The sequence below is a fragment of the Zeus faber genome (assembly GCF_960531495.2).
Source record: "Zeus faber genome assembly, chromosome: 15".
In the NCBI taxonomy this organism is placed as follows: domain Eukaryota; kingdom Metazoa; phylum Chordata; class Actinopteri; order Zeiformes; family Zeidae; genus Zeus; species Zeus faber.
Genome location: NC_137194.1, coordinates 11,661,220 through 11,683,660, shown reverse-complemented (window position 1 = coordinate 11,683,660; position 22,441 = coordinate 11,661,220). Strand labels below are relative to the sequence as shown.

The window sequence follows — 22,441 nt, the reverse complement described above, 5'->3', positions numbered from 1 at the left end:
TGGAATGGCCCCTAAAAGAGAGCCTTCTTTAAAGAAGTCTCCCGCACCAGTGGCTCAGCCAAGACTCGGGCCCCCGTTCCCCTGCCTCCCTGCAACCCCTGCAGCGCCGAGGCCAGCTCCGGAACAGAGGCCCAGGATGCTGCGTCCCTCGGACACGCCCTTTGACCCCAGTACCCTGGAGGTGAGTGGAATGACTGTCGCACCACGGCAACTTTGTGACCAAGCCGATGTGGGCCCTTCGTGAATAGGTGCAAACAAGGGAACGTTTAATGGGGTTATTGAGGTGGTAAGGAAATTAAAGCGGTGAGGGCTTTTGGAAGAAACACCTCAAAGGTTGCATCCAAGAGAATAACTTTCCGTGGATCCAGAGCGTGGTCAAATGGTAACAGTCTGTGATGGAAACAAATCAGGCGAGGCGAATACGAGGAACACCGACGAGAGTGAGGCTGCCCGTCAGTAGGTGGCCTCCTTGGGGAACGCTGCTCCGCATTCATGTTCTATTCTGAGTCTCTGAGATTTCAGAAAATCAATAGCTTTAACCTTGGCTCCTTCACAAGTTATGTACTACGGCTGACCCACATGAGGCTTGGCACACGGTTTCGGGGTGCTACGCTTTGGCTTTGCTGCCATCACCACACACGCTACGCTCATCTTGTGTGTGTGCTGCATTCCGTGTAGGCGTACGGACTAATTCCTTCGTTGGAAAGTGGGTCAGGTAAAATAGCCCGCCAGCCTCAGGCCTAAATAATTGATCATTGCCTATGACCGTGTGGCACTGCTGGCCTGTTTCAAGGACACAATTTAAAATACACAAAGTCAAACGTTGATACTATTTGATATGGAGCTCAATTTATCATCTCCAAAAAGTTTAGCTGAATAGCGATCCATAATGTCGGGTGGATTCCGCTACAAGTCCCAGAACACTTGTGCCAGATCAGTGCATTCATTCCTGGAATGGCGGACCCCGCCACCAACAATGGAAACAGCATTAAGAGGTGCATATACATTTCCATTCAGCGCTAACACTGAATGGCTGTTTCTTATAAAGTTCCAGCCAAAATAATATGGGATAAATATCAAGTATATATATTTTTACAATACATCCCCGCGGATTACCACTTTAACATCCGTTGTCTTTGCCAAACACCCAATTTTTTTTTTTTATCAATCAATATAATGATATAGCAGGCACAAACATAATGTCAGGCACACAGAGGTCCATTGTTTTTGACAAGACTTACAATCAGTGATGGAGACTAACAAGACAAAAGTTAAAAAAAAAAAATATATATATATATATATATATATACACACACACACACGCACACACACCGATCAGCCACAACATTAAAACCACGGAAAGGTAAAGTGAATAACAGTGCTCGTCTCCTTCAGATGAGCACTGTTATTGCCATTGCCGTTATTCTTAGTGTGATTGTACTGTTATATAATGAAGTCACAGCTTCGCGTCACAGACAAGCGACGTAAAAAGGAAACAGAAAGGGGAGAAAATCAAAGAGAAATATGCATAATAAACAGTAAATTAGTACATTTATTGATTTATTATAGACCAAAAAAATGACTGGATTATTATTTTTTTTCTTCCTTTAACATTTTTTTTTTTCCAATATATATATATCACTTGTGTTGCCTTGCTTAGTTCATGTAGGGCGTGTACCGCAGGGCGCCGAGCACGTTTCCTGAGCGGGGCTCGGTAAAGGCGGGGCAGCGCTGCCTCCCTCTTGCCTTCCTCATTCTGACACTGTGGTACGAACAGCCCGGACGGAGAGCGCGGACGCAGCCATGGTGGGTTCTTCCACACAGCCTCTCGACACGGTTGACTCGACACCGGTTCCGTACCTCTACGTGTTGTCATTTTAAGACGGGTTTCTTGTTTTTTTTTGTTGGTTTTTTTTTTTTGGCGCCGTGCAATGTTTCCGAGTAGGACGTTGCGGCGTTTTTTGGAGCCAGCGGTGTGGCTAGCGGAAGTATAACTTGAAGCTAGCGGCGTTAGCATCGATCGGCTAGCCACTTAACTTTTCTGTACTACCACGTTAGCGAGTTGAATTACTGTGTAGTTACTTCACCCGTCGAGGTGTGTGTGGTAACGTAAATGTGTGCACGATTAGGAAAACACCATTGCCCTGTGTAAGGTCGTCATTTTCACCTCATTCGCCTCATTTCTCTCCGAACAGTCGGACTTCTCTGAAGATCAGATCCTGGGTGAGTCTCTCAAGCTTGTGTTGTGGCTTTCTGCAGCTCGTCTCATCCGCGCCTCACCCGTTTTGCCACCATACCCACTCTTTCTATTTCTCCCATCAACTGCTCTGTGCCCCGCCTGTCACCCGTAAAAGAGATACGAGTTACGCTAAGGTTAACGCTGTCTTCTTTCCCCCCCCTTCGTTCTCTTTCCACACTTCCCTCTTGAAAACGGCTCATTCCTTTCAGATTGAGTTTAACCTGGATCAGATTCATGGTGAGTTGGTGATGAGGAATCACTAGGGTGTGATCTGCATGTTTACGCATTAAACTAATTGCAACAGTTGTTTAGTGGTGTTGAAAAGTGCCTGAAAAACCGTCATAGTGGATCTCTCACGTTGTGATCCGTAATACGTTATGCACTGTGCTGTTCTGTTGTACTGGTCAGTCACGAATTTGACTTAATTTGCCCATACTAGGCCGGTATTTCCAAAGCCTTAAGATTGAAGCCTAAACCATAATGATCTCTATGCCCCCTTTACTAATAATAATTAACAAAAAAAAACCTCTCGTACTCTTAATCTAACCCTTAATCTAATGCCTACATATTTCTGGAGTAGGTTTAGCCTGTTGTCATTGTGATATACAGTTGTCTGCTTATTGTAAGTCGCTTTGGACATAAGCCGTAGTGTAAACCTCTTCAACACTAGAATCCATGCATTCCTGACGCATCGGTTTGCCATAAACTTTTCCTATTATCTATGTAGCTGGTCATCTCCACAAGCCTGCCCATTTTTGGTGTTGAGCACAGTGGCAGATGATTTTCGTTCTGTCTGTTTAATCACCATTGACATAATAGGCCACAGCTCGATCAGTCGCCTCCTCCTTGCCTCCACTACACTCCCTACAATACCAAATATGGTGCTGGGAAAAGTGCTCACAGGCCAGAAGGGAAGAGGCGCATTCCTGAGAACAGGAAGAGTTCCACAACACTGCCCAAGCTTTTTTTGGGGGGGGGTAGCCCCTCCCAAAGCACTTAAAACAGGCATGCCCTGGAGGAAAAAGGAGAAGCTGTTGTGTAATCCCCAAATTGTTTTCATACAGTGAGATTTGAGATAACGTGACTTATTTGTTTTCGGAATACCTCGGTCAGCAACACCTTAACCAAGAGATACTAACTCGAACATGAACAACAAAAAGAAAGCTACATCTTTAATAAAAACACACATTTTATTTATAAATTATATATAGTATTTCCTCAAATATGAACTGGGAGTCAAATGAAAACTGGGCCTCTAAATTGGGGTTTGTGGGCTACCCGAACAAATACAAGCCTGCCTTAAATAAAGACCGGGGGGAAAACTCATCAGAGCTGCTGCGTTTTTCCGGTGCGGTCCTCTGCTTCCAAACAAAGCAAATGAAAACATTGTGTTTTTATTGTAGGTGTATTTAATTAACTTTATTTCCTATCGCTGCCTAGCAGAAAACTGTAATTCCCCCGTCGGCTACTACCACAAATTAGCCTAGCTACTAGCTCTCTTTTCTCCCCATACATGTGTTTGCGTGGCATGGCATCCAGACGGCAGTTTGATTTTCAAATTCATACTAAAATATTATTAAATATACTTATTGAACCAAAGGAATTAGATATAAAAGTCTGCCTCCAATGTAGGCCTGCTTCCAATAAGGGCCTGGTACCATCTGCATTTGAGGTAAATAAAGGCCCCGGTCACTATTTGATCAAACATATATATTGAACAGGGGTTAACTAAATGTATGGATATCAAATGAGACCTCCTTCAATGTATTAAGTTATAAAAGTCCTATAACGTAGAAGTTCTGGTGCATCCCAAAAATTTGCTTATTTTTTAAGGAAAGTCTTAAAACTAGAGGCTCAATGTATTTTTTTTTTTCTAATATACAAGTCATTAAGATACTTAGTCCATGTTGAATATATACACTCACTGAGAACTTTATTAGGAACACCTGTACACCTACTTATTCAAGCAATTAACTAAGCCAATCGTGTGGCAGCAGCGCAATGCATAAAATCATGCAGATACAGGTCATCAGCTTCAGTTACTGTTCACATCGACAATCAGAATGGGGGGGGGGGGGGGGCACAGTGTTTTCGACCATGGCATGATTGTTGGTGCCAGACGGGCTGGTTTGAGTATTTCAGTAACTGCTGATCTACTGGGATTTTCACGCACAACAGTCTCTAGAGTTTAATCAGAATGGTGCGAAAAACAAAACATCCAGAAAGCGGTAGTTCTGCAGACGGAAACGCCTTCTTGATGAGACCGGTCAAGGCAGAATGGCCAGACTGGTTTGAGCTGACAGGCTATGGTAACTCAGATAACCACTCTGTACAATTGTGGTGAGCAGAAAAACATCTCAGAATGCACAACACGTGGAACCTTGAGGCGGATGGGCTACAACAGCAGAAGACCACGTCGGGTTCCACTTCTGTCAGCCAAGAACAGAAAGCTGAGGCTGCAATGGGCACAGACAGACAGTTGAAGACTGGAAAAACGTAGCCTGGTCTGATGAATCTCGATTTCTGCTGAGGCACACAGATGGTAGGATCAGAATTTGGCGCAACAGCATGAATCCATGGACCCAACCTGCCTTGTGTCAACAGTCCATTCTAATTGTGGTGGTGTTATGGGGTGGGGATTTTTTTCTTGGCACACTTTGAGCCGGCTTCTAATGGCTACTACCGTCACAAGAGCAAAGGGAGGCCCTACCCAGTATTAGTATAGTGCCCCTAATAAAGTGAGTGATCACATCACCAATCAGCCACAACAATAAAACCACTGACATGTGAAGTGAATAACATTGATCATCTCGTTCCAATGGCACCTGTCAAGGGGTGGGATATATTAGGCAGCAAGTGAACAGTCAGTTCTTGAAGTTGATGTGTTGGCAGCAGGAAAAATGGGCAAGCGTAAGGATCTGAGCGACGACGACGAGGGCCAAATTGTGATGGCTAGACGACTGGGTCAGAGCATCTCCAAAATGGCAGGTCTTGTGGGGTGTTCCCAGCATGCAGTGGTTAGTACCTACCAAAAGTGATCCAAGGAATGACAACCGGTGAACCGGCCACCGGGTTATGGGCGCCCACAGGCTCATTGATGTGCGTGGGGAGCAAAGTCTAGCTTGTCAGGTCCGATCCCACAGAAAAGCTAAGGTTGCACAAATTGATGATAAAGTTAATGCTGGTTATGATAGAAAGGTGTCAGAACACACAGTGCATCACAGCTTGCTGCCTATGCGGCTGGGTAGCTGCAGACCTGACAGTGCCCATAGTGACCCCTGTCCACTGCCAAAAGTGCCTACAATGGGCATGTGAGCGTCAGAATTGGACCATGGAGCAATGGAAGAAGATAGCCTGGTCTGATGTATGATAGGTTCTTTTACATAATGTGGATGGCCGGGTGCATGTGCCTCATTTAACTGGGGAAGAGATGGCACCAGGATCTACTACAGTATCGTAAGAATGCTAGCCTGCAGAGGTAGTGTGATGCTCTGGGCAATGTGCTGCTGGGAAACCTTGGGTCCTGGCATTCAGGTGGATGTTACTCTGACACGTACCACCTACCTAAACATTGTTGCAGACCAAGTTCACCACTTCATGGCAACGGTATTCCCTGATGGCAGTGTTCTCTTTCAGCAGCAAATGCATACCTGCAGACATTGTTCAGGAATGGATTGAGGAACATGACAAAGAGTTCAAGGTGTTGACTTGACCTCCAAATTCCCCAGATCTCAATCCGATGGAGCATCTGTGGGATGTGCTGGAACAACAAGCCTGATCCATGGGGGCCCCACCTCACAACTTACAGGACTTAAAGGATCTGCTGCTAACGTCTTGGTGCCGGATACCACAGGACACCTTCAGAGGTCTTGTGGAGTCCATGCCTTGACGAGTCAGCGCTGTTTTGGCGGCACCAGGGGGAGCTACACAATATTAGGCAGGTGGTTTTAATGTTGTGGCTGTAGGTGTATATCTGCACAGCCAGGCAGGCAGATGAGCAGTTGCACCAACCTTCAAACCTACATCAAAGCAGCTTGTGTTGTGTTGTTGGTTATTGCTATCTTAATGTGAAATGCATGGCTTGATGATTATGCTCTTCAATTAAACCTGATTCACTCCCGAGGCATTTCAGGATATCCCTGACTTTGAGTATTATAGAATAAATAATTGAACTAACATTAAGTAGATAACGAAGTTAGAGCTGTCACAATTATTATATAATTGCCTAATCATAATCCTTCAAGCAGACAGCGAGATTTTGTAAAATCATCTTACAATACAATCATGTTTTAATTCTGGTCAAATTTAAGGTGAATTATAAACCAATGTTAGAAATGTTGCAAATAAGTTGGGTGAATTTCCATCAGTTGGGTTGAGACTAATGAACCTTACTCAATTTCTACCCTGAATCTCTACCCATTTTTTACCATTTTACCTATTTTTTTTACTATGTAAATAGCTCTTCTTTTTAAGGTGCAGGAGTTTTACACTATAGGTTTAGGGTAAGCCTGGTTATGATGATATAAATTGAGAATTTGAGCTTGTAGCAAAAGGTGTACCTTTCAGATCATTCAGATCATTTGTATATCTATCTATCTAGTTCTTTATGATATTCAAATGTTGTGTTTTATGGGATATTTACATGGCCGTTAGATATGGCTACCCATTCACAAGAAAACTAGCCTTAAGTATAGAAAGTTTCACATATGTGTTGAGTGACAGAAGCTTTGTCACATTCAAAGCCAAAAGCTCAGATTAAGTTTAGCTACAGTAGATTCTAAAAAATAAAGCATCAATAATTAAAAATGTCAAGTAAATAGAATTATTAAGCTGTAGTTACTTAATGTCATGGTGTCATAATGCCTTACCTAAGCTATGGTTTTGCTGTTGTTTTAAGCCTTGGCCTTTAAATGTTTTGATCCATTTTAAGCAGTGTGAAGGCCTACAAACTGCAGTCCTAATTTAGCATAATTTATTTTCCTAAGAGTCTTGTGGATTAAGTTCCCTGCGTCAGCCTACACAGTGTCATTCTTCTCAGGTGTATGACGTCACTTAACCTTCAAAACAACAGACTCTATACAACAGACTAATTATCTTGGATACATCGGACCATGGAACCTGACCGGGCCTGGCATTTCAATGCTGCGTCCCCTTGCCAGCTCATTTTACCTCTTTAGGGGTCATATTGGCATATTTAGAACAATATAGTATCCTATAATTAGGGTGGAATATTAGAGGCATTCTGGGTCACACTGAATGTTTAGACCTCCACAGAAATGAGCAAGCTGCATTACTCCCCTTTTTCCATCCTCTAAATTGTTTGTCCTCTATGTCTTTTTTGGGTATCCCGTTAACATTTATCACCCCGTTTAAAAGCATCCCTCGATTGGCTCATCTCTTTTGTCTTACTTCTTGACCGCATTATGTGTCTATCCCCCGCAGAGTTTAAGGAGGCCTTCCTGCTGTTTGACAGGACGGGCGATGGCAAGATCAGCTACAGCCAGTGTGGGGACGTCATGCGGGCGCTGGGACAGAACCCTGTTAACGCAGAGGTGCTCAAGGTCCTAGGAAATCCCAAGTCCGAGGGTGAGAGGAATAAACGCTCACCCCATTGGGACTATATGTTAATCTTGTTAATCCTTTGGCTTTGTTTCCAAATCCTGTCCAGTGCATGTTTTTTTTTTTCCCTAAAGGAAAACGCCTGAATTTCACTGATACTGTTGTTACGTTGCAGAGATGAACTACAAGATGCTAGACTTTGAGCAGTTCTTGCCGATGCTCCAGGCCATTGCTAAGAATAAGGACCAGGGCTCCTTTGAGGATTTTGTGGAGGGACTGCGTGTCTTTGATAAGGAGGGCAACGGCACCGTAATGGGGGCAGAGTTGCGTCACGTCCTCACAACGCTAGGCAAGTTGTTCAACTCTTTCAGACTCTTAATGGAAGTCACTCACGTTGAGAAAATATACTTTTTTGTTTTCCAAACAAAATAATTGTGATTCTCAAGTGCATCAATATTTGCTTGCACAACAATATATGATCGTGTTGGAAAGACTAAACTTCCCCACTGAATCTAAACTTGCGTGGTCTCCTGTTCCCAGGGGAGAAGATGACAGAGGAGGAAGTGGAGACGCTGCTGGCCGGACACGAAGACGCTAATGGCTGCATCAATTATGAAGGTGAGCGACAGAGAACAATGGAGGTGGTGGGGTGTGCGATGATGGCAGCTAATTAGGCGCTTTGTACATAACAATGCTGTCGCCCGCGTGGTTATGCAACCTTGGTCCCGCATGACACTGCATGTGATTCTTTTTGATGGCCGACATAACGTGTGGCTGTCTGAAATGAGCAAATATTGCTGTTAGTTTGGAACAGGGTGAAACAAATATTTGATTCAAATTAATTGCATTACAAGTTAGCACTGGAATAGTCAGTTAAAAATCATGAAAAAAACATATTTTAAAATCTTTGCTCAATTTAATATATTGTATATATTTTTGACTACTTGGTAAGACTAAATTTAAAAAAACAAAAAAAACAAATGCAAATAGATTTCAAGATGCCTGTCTGGGTTCAGATTAAGCACCATCATTTTGTACTTTATTACCAATTTTTTTTTCTCAATATTATAGATTAAAGTACAAGTAATCAGCAAATTAATCAAATGTGAAATGACGAGTTGGTTAGTTGAAGTCCTCGTAAGTAAGCAGATAGTCTCTGGCTCTCTGAATGCAGTCAACGGAACCAATATTGGTAGATTGACAGCGACTCCCTGCAGTGACGCAGCTAAACGAAGCCTATATTTTGTGAGACTTTGCAGGAGATGTAGCACGTTTGGTGGATCAAAGACCACTGCGTCCTAAGGAATGACTAACCGTACAGTAAACTGTACGTGATGCACCACTGATCCTGTGTAACTGTTCTTCCTCTACAGCCTTTGTCCGCCACATCATGTCTGGCTGAGCGCTGGTAACGGGCGTTGGGTATACCAGGAGACTGCGCCTCTAGGCTTTCCTGCTTTACTTTACTCCCATTAACCGTAGTCTGCTTTAACCAGGCCTGCCGAACACAGATGAGCTGTAGTTTTGCTATTTTGCTCCCGAGAGTGAAATAAGAACAATTCGATTTGGAGGGGGGGGTAGACTCAACTCGTCGCTGTGGGGAAAACCTGGTTGTTCTTCCTCGTTCGTAGTGCTGAGGCCTTTTTCCTCCTTCTGTTCTGTCTCTGCCTCCTGCAGCCCTCTGCCTTGGCCCCTGGCTGCGGTGTTTCTCTGCATGCGTCCGGGCATTTCCTCTGTTTGCAGGAGAAAATGGTAGATGCAGCGACGTGTCTGGTTTCACTCTGGGCTCAGGGGGAGAAGTCGAGTTGTTGTTGCCGGTTGCAAAGGTCATTAGGGTCTTTTGGGAGTTTGCCCACTTTTAAAAGACAACTGGGGTGTTTATTTTAACCCGAGCCTTATTTTTCCGTCGTTGGGAGAAAACCGGAGTGATTAGCGTCAGAATCTCTTAAATTGATCCAGCATCGAGCAAATACCTGCAGCCGACCGCCCTGCGACGAGGCAACCACGTTTCCAAAGCTATTCTGAATTTAAACGATTCACTTGCCTTAGCTCCCAATGACTGGCCGGGGGGAATAAATCGGGGAAAATAAAGTTTTCCTTTAAACAAAGTTACATATGTGACAAAATAAGAGCGGCGGAGGAGAGGTGGGGAAATTACAACCCTGTCGTCCGGTCAGATTCTTTTCGTCGTGACAATTTGACCATGAATAGAATTTGCCAAGAATTTCCGTGCATGTTCTCGCATACCTCCCACCACCGTCCTCTATTCAAGCCGCTATTTAAATGGTGGTGTGCATCATTTCCACATAAGCTGTGGGAGTGAACAGATGTTTGCAGGAGATCCACCGGCTTTAGGAAAGCGGACCCGTCCCTCCTACGAACCAGAGAATTGCAGTGAACTTTTTTCCATTTATTTTTTTGTTGTTTTTTTTTGTTGCTGGTTACTTCCACTCCCTGTACTCCGCCCTGATGGAAGCTGACCGACCGTAGCCGGGCGCTCTCTAATCTCAACCACAGCTCTGTCCATCATCTCCCGCCTCTCCGCTACTCTGTAGAGGAAAGTAAACGAGGGGCTTCTCTAACAGATTCTTCTCGTATCCTAGACGTGGCCATGTGCTTTGGCTGAGTAGGCAGTAGAGATGGTGACCTCACCTCCGTCTCTCTCACCCCTTTCTTCTTCTACTGACCTGGCAGGGAGATGGGCGACCTGCTTCCAAATGCGGCATCTTCCACTAGGACGCCCGAAAACCAGAGCAGGGTTTGGGCTCGGCTCCAGATGCTGTAGTTGGGGGGAGGTCTCCGGCGGCGGACGCTGAATCTAATGTTTCTCTTTCTCTCTCTTCACAGAGCTGGTCAGGATGGTCATGAACGGGTGAAGATGAAGAGGGTTCCTCTTTTTTTTTTTTTTTTTTGGTTTGTTTGTTTTGTTTTTTTCCCTCCACTTTTTTTTTGAATTTTTTTTTTTACACCCATATTACGTCATTTTTAAAGTCGGCTTCCACAGCAGTTATTATATTATCCGCTCTCCTACATTATGCTCACATATTTTATTTTAAGAAGTGCCTTTACATTCCCCAATTAAGTCCACAAATAATGCCTGGCCCATTTACGAAAGTGACCAACTTGCATGTAATTAGGATTATAATTTTTTTTTAATAGACGTTAATAACATTATGAGAGGCAGCACTGTAGATTATTACTGTTTGGATGATGATTGACTTATCGATAGTTTATCTGTTGGTATAGACATGCGTATGTATAGTTGTCTGCAAACTAAGTCTTGCTTTGCCGAAATTTATGTTCCATCCTATTGTCAGAGCTATGCAGTAAACGAATGTCAAAAAGCCGTACAATCACTAGGTCGAGGGGAAAAAAACGCACCTTTCCAATGGTTACGTAGTTTTAGTTTGCCTTTTTGTTCATGTTAAATAAACATTTTTCTTCTGAATCTTCAGTGCGTGATTACTCTCACAGAAATCAAAATTTGATGGAATGGACAAATGTTTTTACCCTGACCCCTTACCCTTTTACCTTTTTGTAAAGTATTTGGAGGATTTTCATTTTTGCACTGGCTCTTCAGTGACCGTAGAGGGCACTGTCGCTCCTGACACACAGTCTTCACCGATACGGAACATGTTCACAGATTGTGTTCATGTTAATCAGCCCCTGGCGTTGGGTTCCTGACCTGCGGAATGCATAGCTACAAGACTGGGCAATACGTTTTGGAAAGTTAATATTACTTATGTGACCTAACATAACGATAATGTATAATAAATGGTTTTTTTTGACCATGTAGAGTAATGGATGATTTGAATGTAAGTTCTCCTTCCCTCTTTATCTTGCCGTGACACCATAAAACAGTGTTTGCCTTTAATTCGGTGGCTGATGGAAATTGTGATTGAAGTGATTTGGTGACATCCGTGCTAGGATACGACCAGTAGAATGTTGTTTGGTGGCTCTGTGACCTTTTCCTTCATTCTCACAAGCAGACAACTATTTCCCCTCATTAGGCGCCACAGCTATTTGAGTGTGGTGCTGACGTGTGAAGTAAGGTTCAGGAGGGTATCATAGTCCACCACTGAATAGGTTGTCCACTAATTACTCTGAATATGTGTGTGTGTGTGTGTGTGTTTGTGTGAGCGTGTGTGTATGTGTTTTCAATGGAAGTCAAGTCTATTGATTATTTTAATCCTCCTATTTGTGAGTCTGTGATCCTCGTGGCTCTGCATTCGACAGGGGAATCACTAATGGGCCTCAGTGCAGCCTGCCTCAGACCTCTCCCCGTCCAATTAACTTTCAACTGAAATGTGCCAGGAGAGAGAGAGAGTGAGAACCGGGGGTGGGAGGGTGGAGGCGGGCGGATAGGAGGCTGGGTCCAGGCCTCGACGCTGCTTGCCCAACCCCCACCATCACCCCCACAAGCAACAGATTCACCGCAGCCTTTGCGTCCAGAATGTCATTAAGTCTCAGCGCTCCACACATTGCTGCTCCTGGATGCTGCTGGTCCAGGTGCAGCATTTAAAACCTGCTCTCCCTCACGTGGAGCTGATATCTGGAGCTCGGCGTCCGAGGGATGGGAAACGTAGACTGCATTTCTCTCTAAAATCATTCGGTGGATCTGTGTCTAGACATGGAAAAATAAACACATGACGTTATAGAAGCGTTGCTGCGTTGTTGAAATGGTCGTTTTTCTTTTTTTTAGGTTGAACATTGCTTATTAATTTTCTTACGTTTTTCTTGTTTGCACTGTTGCACAATTGATACAGCATCACAAAACAAAAGGCTGGGCACATAGTTTAAACTCTAATTGAAAGCAAATCAAATGACTAAGGCAATAGATCTGGGATTCAAATAACCTTTCTTTGTTGACTTGCTAAACAATGAAGGAGACCAGCCCTTCATTTGCATAAAACAGGGATTGTGACATATAACAAGTGAAATGTATTTCTTAATTCCTTCGTTATTATTTTTTTTAAGTCATTTTACCTGGTTTTCATAAAGCTGTACATGTGGATATTAACCCAAAAAGCTTGACCATTAAAATGTGCAGAGCAAGTATTTTTCTCGATTTCTATATCGGTATCGATAGGCTAAAATGGAATCATGCTCAATCATAAAATACATTTTGTATATTTGGCGACTGTCTTGTAGAGCTTAGGTGTATTATTTGAACCGATCAATAAACTCATATTCGCTTCCGAGTGTCTTCAGGCCTATACTGAAGATCCATAGCGGAGCGGCATCTGGTTGCGACTGGACATTGTCGTTTTCGATCCTCGCCTTCGATCCTGAATCCTCCGCTCAGGTGTCTGCTTCGGCAGAACCCACTCTGTCACTCTGAACACAACTCAACAAATGTGCGGGAATTCAGCCTTTTATATTTTAATTGGTCCCGGACCTCGACCCCCTGGTAACAAAAGCTGAAACAGTGTGGATATAGATATTTTAATAGCAATTGTAGCATAGTTGATATTCCATCTCGATAATACAGTGTTTATATGTGGATATAGAAATAAAGGTGCTACTTTGAAAGGGGCCATTGTGAACAAATGTATTAAATAGCCGTGGCAGTGATGGTAAGTTCTCTGGCATATTGCACAACATTAAATGCAGATAAAATTGCTCCGTGGACATTTAACCTGCTAATAATTTTGCACTGTATCTGTTTCAACTCCCGCACACGCACACACACACACACACACACAAACACAAAACAAACAAACAAAAGGAGTCATAATCCCTTGGCAATGAGAACTAAGTGTTGCATTTGTCCTGTGTTGTGCCGTGTGCTCTTCTATCCCGTGTCTCCTTTTTGTTTGGCCGTGTCAAATGGGAAAGCAAAGTCATCCGTATTTGTTCAGATGTCCTTATTTTGATCAACATCATCCTGTCGCACAATAATTCACAGCAGGGATTTTATTTATTTCAGCCAAGTTATTCCAGTTCAAAGCGGTAGGGAGCCCGAGTCGGAGCGGGGTTTTGCGAAATAGAAACAGAGCGTTCGGGTGAGAAGAGGGTCTGGGACACAAACAGCTGAAGCACTGTGGGCGAATGGAGGTAAAGGTTGGATTACAGAAGGGTTGTTTTTTTTCTCTCTTTTTCCCGCAGCTCGGTAATCTTGATGGATGTCGACCCCAACACCATGTTTTGATCAAAGGACAAACAGGCTGACGGTTTAAGTTACACAGTCAGTTATTAATGGAACACAACCTTCGAGTATGGTAGAGCCACAACGTGCAAAAATTGTAATATGCACCTATGATGTACATGTTCTTGTTTATACATATGCATATATGCATACATATATATACATATAGGTCAATAAATGCACTTGTTCATGAAGATTGGCTCATAATCACACAATTCCACCAAATTCCAACAATGGCAAATATTTCCACCCAATCTACACACACTGTGGTAGTCTGTTACTAATAGTCTGTTAACTCTCAATCCAAATGTGTGTTTGTGCGCGTATGTGTGAATGTGGATGCATCTGTGTGTGTGTGTGTGTGCGCGCGCATGCGCGCGCATGTGTCCCCCCCAATCCACTCTGTCCGAATCGGTCCGATAGAGTTCAGTCGGGGTAGATGAGGAAGCCGGAGAAGGTGCTGTACTTGTTGGTGTTTCCTCCGTGGACCTTCCCCCCGTCCAGCTGCACACACACCTCGTCGCCCACGTCCAGGTGCAGGATGACGCTGTTGGAGGCGTAGTCGTAATTCTGATCGGCGTCTTGAGCGATCGCGCTGGCTCTTACCTGTCGTGCACGAGGATACACACACACACACACACACACACACAAACACACGCACGTACATACACACAAACAAACACATGGCACACAGACGGTTAAAATACGGATGGAGCCACAGATGGGCAACGCATAGTCCGTGCTCGTGATTACCATCAGCCGTCATCATCCTTCGATTGGCGATGTCCATGTACTGGCGTCACCCCCCTGATGAGGTCTACATGATGCTCAAACAAAGGGATTGGTCATTGACCTCTGACCCCCGGGGCTGGATTGAAAATGCGAGCGTTCTGTCTTTTTTATTGATCAAGTCAAAACCTCCGCTGCGGTCGGGGCCCCGAGCTAAGGATTTGAAGATGGAGGACTGATTGGGTTGTGGAGATAGGCGCACGCACTGGGGACCATAGGTTGTGCTGCTCCAAACAGCAACACTCTGCTGCAGATATTGACCTGTTGCTTATGATCCTAAGCCGGCTCAATATGCATAATATCGAGTTGGTGAGCCCCGCTCAGACACTTTTACATTTGCATGCTGTTGGAGGGTTTGATCATATTGACCCGGCAGCAGTGGATCTTTACTTGTTTGCTTGCACATTTAATTGGGTTTACTCATCAAGACATTTAAACACATATGTCGAAATTGAGTTCCAAGAGTAACTAAAAAACCTTTCAAGTAACGGGCCCACCTCCCATTGCTGCATCATTTCGTGCTCATAAAAACTGAAAAGAAGCCCAAACGGAGTCTTCACTTTTTAAAATGTGTGTACATGCCTCTTCATGTTTAGGTTTAATAAGATTCCATTTCCTGAAACGAATGTAAAAGTGTCTATTTGCTCAAGGGTCTTCATTTAAAGGCCCTTCCTTGGGAAAGATGTATCAATAATTCCGGGATGCTGAGTACAATTATCAGACACATGTCAGCCATCAGTGCATTGTGTCCGTCTCACCGTCCGGCCGCACCGCGAGCGCTCAATCTCTGTCAGGGCCCAGACGAGCTCTGCACATCTCCGTGACAGCCACGGAATATGATTTGCAACTCAACTTCTATCATGTCACTCGCATCACTCTCAGGTCCTCATTCCCCTAGCGAACCCACCCCAATTTAAAAACAGTCAATCGCACCCCAACGCCATCTAATTCTCTGTATTTTTTTTAGATATACGATATACGCGCGTGTCCTTTCTCCTCCTTTATCCCCGTATGTTTCCATTTTGCTGCAGGGTCTCCACATTGTGCTCCGTCTATCAGCCCTGCAGGTGTGTGTGTGTGTGTGTGTGTGTGTGTGTGTGTGCACGTGTGTGCGCGGGCGCGTGCGTGCGTGTGTGTGTGTGTTTTTTTTCTTTTTTTCAATCGCCTGGTCAGTATGTGTAGGTCTGTCCAAATTAGATGCAGGTCACGGATGCTGCATCCAACATAGAGCGTGCCGGTGGCCAGCGGTTAAGCGTGTCCCTGTCCACTCTAAACCAGATTGATTAAGGGAGCAGAGCGCTCTATCTCCTGGGGGTTTCACAGCCCTGCTCGCAGACAGTGCCACTGACCACAGCGACAGTCACACCACCGAAGCGTGACTATTTCATTACAACTCCCATTCTGGCCGCTCCGTATGTTAAGTAAATACGTTTGTTTGTTTTTTTTCAATTAAATGAATTCCTCCCATGAGATGAAAACAGTATCCATACAGCCGTAATAAAATCATTTTGATCCATCTCGTTTATTGATAACTGTTCAGGTTTTCTTTGGAGAACGTAAAAAATAAACTATTGAGATATTTTCATATATTATGAAGTTATTTCAAGATCCCAATTATAATGCTAATTTTCAATAAACACAACATACCCTTATTGGGCTTACGCATATAACAAATTTCATACAATATACTCAAATAAAAACTGTTTAGTATACATAATATAGCCAACATTCAACCCATTGCCCTTTCTCAAATACCACAATTTCATTGCCATTTATAAATGTATACTCTATTTTATTTATTTATTTGTTTATTCTATGTGCATTATAATTAAACATAATTTACCCCAATACACGTAAATTGTGTCCATTGCAAATTATCATTATTGGTGTAAGTTACACATACCCACACATAAATATATGTGTGGGTATGTGTGAATAAAATAATAAAAATACAATATAATGGAATAAAAATTGTTGAATGGACATTATACATCCGACATCCAACTTATGACCCTTTCTCAAATACCACAATTCCACTGTCATTTATAAAGGTTATATTGTTCTGCTACTTGACATGTGTAGTGACAGCCAATATCACATTTGCATCCAGTGCTGCTACTGACACTGATGCTGTTGTTGTGACTTTCTATTGACACCGTGCATATGTCATCCTGCTCATTATTTTGGCAGAAACTATGTAACAGAGGGAGCTCGGTTTTCCCTCAGGCCAACTTTGATTCCTTGGGCTTAATGCATTAGAGCGCTGTCGATTTCTGATAAAAAATATATATAAAAACTCAATGAATATTCAACCGACTCGGTGTAGAAATCATCCCCGCCCATCTACGGTGTTCTATGAACAGGCAATGTAAAAAAAAATCCTGCATGCGAACGGGGGGAAATATAAGTCATCCATTAATGCAGATGGCTGACAGAGAGGCATGAAGCAGCGGTCGGATTAGGGTGTGGAGACGGACACGGCTGAAGGACACGGAGGGATCCATGCCGAGCTGATCCCAGGGCTAGAGAGGCCGTGAGCCATGAGGTGGGGGGCCTTCCCGGGGGCCTGCCCGGGGCCGTCCCTGTCTCTGCCCGGCCCTTTCATTACAGGGCCTCCGGTAAACACGCCTCGGAGGATAGAGGGCTACAGGCGAGCTGGAGGGTTGGGGGGCAAGCAGCTGCGGTGTCATCTTCTATCGGAGCAGAGGTGCAGAGCGCAAGACAGATAAGGATAGACAAAGAGGAGAGGAGAGGCGTTGAAAAACAAAACAGAAAAAAAAGGGCCAGAAGGTTTAGGCAGGGAAGGGGGCGGGGCGGGGTCCAGAATAACAGACTGATCAAGCGAGGCTATTTTGTGAGACCAGGGAGATGCGAGGGTATATGAAGTCTTGTTTTTATCCGTGGTGCCGTGCTTCACTGGTAATAAAACTGACAGGATTCATTCGCTGTGATATACTGACCTCTTAGAGCGGAGACAATAGAAAAGTAGCTGTTAAACTTACCTAAGGGACCCCTTCACATGGCAGGCAGGCCAGGGGGAGGTGGTGGGGAGCAGGAGGAAATAGAATATTTATTGAATAGGTTTTCTTTCCCCTCTGGGGGACTGGGGATTACACCAAGACAAGCTACTGGGGTAGAAGTTACCCTCCAATTGCTATTGGCATTCTGTGGTACAGCCGGTGGCCGACAGTGCGTAAATGGCTTCAGCTGTCACGGAATGAGTAGAAAAGATGTTTAAAATATGTGTCCTTCATCAGAGCGGGATTCAAACGCCGTCATATATCTCCATTTCTTATGTGGAGAAAAAAAAAAACCCCAACAATTTCACAGTCCTTAAATTGCCTCTGTAGAACAAATTATTCCAAAGGAACTCACCTGCTCTTTTGTTCCACAAGCTAATTATATTTCAACTCTTACGTATCTATGTCTCTGCATCGACAAAGTTAATACAGGTCCTGGTCATTACTGCAAGCGATGACATTTTAACACAACTGTGTGAAAGAGCTCGACCTTTCACTGATCTATAAAAAGAGCCGAGGACAGGTGAAAAACCAAGGAAGAGATTAAATGGGAGCTAAAGTAATACCGTTTGTATTATTCCACAGTGTCCTTAAAGGATTTCCAAAAATGAATGCGTCTACAGTGTACCAGGTATATAGGTATATAGATGAACAGGCCAAGACATATTAATGAGGGCAGATATTCCACTATGAAAATATTTATGGTCATATATCCCCCACCCCACTAACCCGTGACCCCAAAGACATCTTCTAAAGAACGCCAACATTAGGAGAGACGTGCACTAAGTTAATAACATTTGCAAGCAAGGTGGAATATAAAGTAGCACATGCCTCATATATCTCTCCTGATGAATTGGGATTAGAGCGATTAAGCAGAATATACATTCACCGAGGCGCTTGAAGCAACAGGCGGCACAGACGCAAATTTGTGATTTGAGTTATATGTCGAAAATAGCCTTAAATCACGCAGTGTCACAAAGCTCTTTTTAAGGAAACGCCATCTTCTCTGATTAAGCCGTCACGATTATGGTGATATCCTCATGCCGAGGTAATAAATGCCTGTCATTTATTTTCAATACTGTGCAATTACTGTGGAACGCCACGTGTGATTTATTAAAGAAGGGACGTGAAGGGCGGGGACACAGGGTCACACTGCAAAACATAGTGAATCGTCAAATGCCGCTTTAAAATAAATAAATACAATCCAGAAGCAACTAAGATGTCACCGCCCCCTCCCCTCCGCTCCCCCCAAACGTTGAATCTCTGCCATCCCTCAGTGATTTCCGCGTGCTGGATACAGGATACAGGTGTAAGTGGAAAGGTTTGGGTAATGGATCTGCGGGAGCCCTCTGAGGGCCCCGAGACGCCCCATCAAGCGACGCCCGCATCACATCAGCTGTCAGCCTCCGTGTTAGCTCCGACTGCACATCAACCATGCAGAACCCCCAGCGGCAACGCCGGCAAACACACCGTGTCACTTTATGAAGTCCTCGTGAGAGATACAGGTGGAGGAACACAGGAAACAACTACCCCCCCCCTCCGCCGGAGGGATCCCGCGGGGGGGCCTCCAGAGCTGATTACCATGCTGATTTCCACACCCCCGTCTCTAACGGGCACCGGCGTGAGCGCGGCATCTACGCCCATTCCCTCTCGTCGCGTTTGGCCTCCTCGATCGCCGCCCCGGAGCTCGGAGCTCGTCCCGGCCTTGGCGCCGAGGCTCCCTGAGGCCTCGCCCGCTGTCCCGCCGTCTCCACACCTCATGCGAGGTCATCTATCTTCCTCTCCCGCTCCCCCTGATCTCCGTCAGCGTACTAGTCGGCCGTTTTTGTCCCTCCTCTCACCGCATTTCAGCATGTCTCTCTCTGTGTCACGACTCCACCCGCGCGCCCTTCATCCCCGCCCTGTTCCCGTTCCCTCTGACTTGGAGCCTCCCAAACGCTCGGCTCCGAAGGGCTCTCGTGCGCGCGAGGGCCGACAAACCGCCGCTTTCCTAACTCGTAACACCTTTTGCTTTCAGAAAAAAAAAAAAGAAAAATCGTATTAATGTGCAGACGGTACGTCCGACGAAGGCCCGGCTCCTTCAGCGATGGAAAAACACGGCATTTGATTGTGCAGTCAGGAAGACAACCTGTCAGCCGGGGTGCCCACTTAGTAAACAGACACGGACTGACACTCACACGGCCCGAGGCGGAGCGCCCGCCCGCCTCAGGGCTCCAACATAACACTCGACATGATCAAGCTCTCCGTTGCATTTCATTTTCACCAAATTTTACTACTTCCAGCTTTTCATGAGCAGAATGCTTTAAGGTTATCCCCATTCTGATAATCTGTTTAAGGGGACCAGCTGAAGGGCATCAGATGGACCCAAATTTGTTTTAATAATTGAGCCGCGTAAAAAAGGCAATTAATGGACGGACAAGCAGACAAGGGGCGCAGAACAGGAGGGCACGGCGTCTAATCTGAGTAATCTAAGATTTATGAATGATTTATGAGGCTCAAATGACAATATGGGACGTTTCAGAGGCGGCTTTCAGCAAACCTACACACATCTATGATTTTACACGTAATCCGATTTAGAGTATTTAATTAATGCCAATGGGAAAATTTGATAATCTATGTGAGCCACGCTAAAACATACTTGATTGAATGTATAATCAGAAATGAATAAAAGCCTATACCGGCTTAGCTTTGGCTTTTTTTTTTTTTTTTTTTTTTTTGGGCCAAGTTCTCTGTATTTATGCATGTTTGGGTCCAGATCTCTGAGGATGGGAACGTATTATCGTCTGAAGTCCTTGATGAATGGATTCGGAAAGTGACTCGGAAAATGTTTCCTGAGTCCTCCTCTGAAATCTGATTTAGCCCACCTCTCGTTTTCCCCCTTTCCCCACCAGCCCCTCTGTCTTTAATTAGTGTCTGGGGAATGAGAGTGGATGAGTGGACTGTCAATTTTACATTCATTATTTATTTAGCTGAGGTGTAAACTGACTAGCCCGTGCACTGACAGACATTCCTCCCGTGCTCTTTTGCACTTCTGTTTAGGCGATAATCAAGCTCTGTGTATGATACTTACTAATTAGATCGTTCCTTTGGCAGCCGTGGAAATCCTGCCACTTGTCATTTAACTACTCTACGTAGGGAAATGCAAATATTTGCAGCTGTGGTTTTAAAGTGTAAAATATGACTTTTCCTTAATGAGGAGGACAATTGCTTTTGCATTCTTTGGCGTCCATGTTGACGCCCGCTAAGTGGGATGTTCTGTGAATTTGAAGGTCTCTGCATTGGAAAAAAAAAGGGTGAATGTGAGTCAATAATAAGCTGGGATGGTCAACGCTGAATCTGTTGCACCTTTGTGTGTGCGTGTGCATATCCACACATTTCTCCAACGCTCTTTCACAGGCACACAGTCATAAAGCCTCCCATGCACGATGTTTACCTGTCCGTTCTTCCTGAGGTCAGCCCACATGCTGGTGCCGTCTCCGCCCCTCATCAGGACGTGGTAGGTGAAGTAGTAGATGCCGGGCAGCGGGCAGGTGAACTTGCCGGTGGTGGGCTCATAGTAGTTACCAACGTTGGTCACTACGTCATCAAACTTCAGCACCTCGCTGCCCTCGTGCTGCTTGCGTAGCCCTGCATAGAAGGCGATCTTGGGTGTGTACAGGGATGGAACATAGCCACCGGGACCCGGACCCTGGGGCCCCTGCGGCCCTGGTTTGCCCGGCTCACCGCGCGCTCCGGGTGGCCCGGGGATCCCCGGCGGCCCCCGGAGCCCGGACTTGGTCTTTCGCCCGGAGTAATCCTGGGGTGGCGGTGACACGGCCGTCAGCTCCTGGCCAGTTTGAGAGGTAGTGTAGGGGCCACACACCATCCTGCAGCTGTCAAGCCTTTCATAGTGGCTCCCCGCGCTTCCTGCGCTGCCCCCTTTGGTGGTGTGGACCAGCAGGGGGATGGCCACCAGCAGCACCAGAACCATGGCCACGCCCACCGCCGCTCCGATGACGCGTTTCCTGCGGCTGAGTCGGGAGGCAGCCAGCGTCAGGAAGTCCTCCTCCCCCTTGGCTGAAATAGTGCCAGCCAGGATGGAGCCTCTCAGAGAAACACTATGGAATGGGAAGATGGGCAGGGGTGTAGGGAGCAATGGAGGGAGGGGGGAAACGGTGTATCACCGGGCCTCCGTCAGAATAAATAAGAGCAATAAGGATTGAGGTGTGAAAAGCCACAAAATAAGACCAAAGAAGGGGATAGAACGCGGCCGAGAGGAGAGCTTACGGAAGGCGAGACAATAGTGAGATGGAGGGAAGAAGGACGGCGATGGAAGGTGTCCGGGGGATCAGGAACCAGGTGCGAAACGCTGAGATCTCCACACACCTCAACGTAGCAGGCAAACTGAACAAAGATCTGTCTCGAATTCGGGAAGACAAACCACGCAAAACATCATTTACCCTATCAAGCCTGCATCACCTTTATTTTACCCTTCAGTTCGCTTTCATTTTCCACCATCAAACAGAGCCCATTACTGGCAGCATGAGGGTTGTTTTGGAAACAAGGCTTATTAAAAGTATACAGCGATGATGGCAGGTGCCAGATTCAGCTCATTGGGAGGGGCGGGGCGGGTGGGGGCAGTGTTTGCTTTGGTAAATGAAGGATAATTCAGTTTCTTTAAGGGATTAACTGCGGTTCTCAAGGACT

The 22,441-nt window shown here is 45.1% G+C and overlaps 2 protein-coding genes across 5 annotated transcripts; one reads left to right on the top strand and one right to left on the bottom strand.

Annotated features, from left to right (window-relative positions):
• Positions 1-3: 3 nt before the first annotated feature.
• LOC307241428 (myosin light polypeptide 6) lies at positions 4-11,246 on the top strand. Of its 4 annotated transcripts, XM_080015513.1 has the most exons (7): positions 1,743-1,806; positions 2,196-2,223; positions 7,682-7,825; positions 7,974-8,147; positions 8,339-8,416; positions 9,172-9,206; positions 10,646-11,246. In XM_080015513.1, the coding sequence occupies exons 1-6, from the start codon at positions 1,804-1,806 to the stop codon at positions 9,198-9,200; spliced, it is 456 nt and encodes a 151-aa protein (XP_079871639.1). In that variant the 5' UTR covers positions 1,743-1,803; the 3' UTR covers positions 9,201-9,206; positions 10,646-11,246. The 4 variants fall into 4 exon arrangements, with proteins under 4 accessions (XP_079871637.1, XP_079871636.1, XP_079871639.1 ...); XM_080015511.1 differs by lacking the exons at positions 1,743-1,806; positions 2,196-2,223; positions 9,172-9,206 and adding exons at positions 4-181; positions 2,449-2,476; XM_080015510.1 differs by lacking the exons at positions 1,743-1,806; positions 9,172-9,206 and adding an exon at positions 4-181.
• Positions 11,247-13,305: 2,059 nt separating this feature from the next.
• c1ql4a (complement component 1, q subcomponent-like 4) lies at positions 13,306-22,182 on the bottom strand. The gene is made up of 3 exons (XM_080015894.1): positions 22,022-22,182; positions 21,189-21,852; positions 13,306-14,552 (listed from the first exon to the last, which is right to left on the bottom strand). The coding sequence occupies exons 2-3, from the start codon at positions 21,723-21,725 to the stop codon at positions 14,373-14,375; spliced, it is 717 nt and encodes a 238-aa protein (XP_079872020.1). The 5' UTR covers positions 21,726-21,852; positions 22,022-22,182; the 3' UTR covers positions 13,306-14,372.
• Positions 22,183-22,441: the final 259 nt, after the last annotated feature.

Coding starts and splice junctions, on each gene's coding strand:
- c1ql4a (XM_080015894.1), bottom strand. CDS start 21,725: ATGGTTCTGGTGCTGCTGGTGGCCATCCCCCTGCTGGTCCACACCACC. Junction 14,553..21,188: donor ACCTCAGGAAGAACGGACAG/GTAAACATCGTG, acceptor CGTGCACGACAG/GTAAGAGCCAGCGCGATCGC.
- LOC307241428 (XM_080015511.1), top strand. CDS start 5: ATGGCCCCTAAAAGAGAGCCTTCTTTAAAGAAGTCTCCCGCACCAGTG. Junction 7,826..7,973: donor AGGAAATCCCAAGTCCGAGG/GTGAGAGGAATA, acceptor GTTACGTTGCAG/AGATGAACTACAAGATGCTA. Junction 8,148..8,338: donor TCACGTCCTCACAACGCTAG/GCAAGTTGTTCA, acceptor TCCTGTTCCCAG/GGGAGAAGATGACAGAGGAG.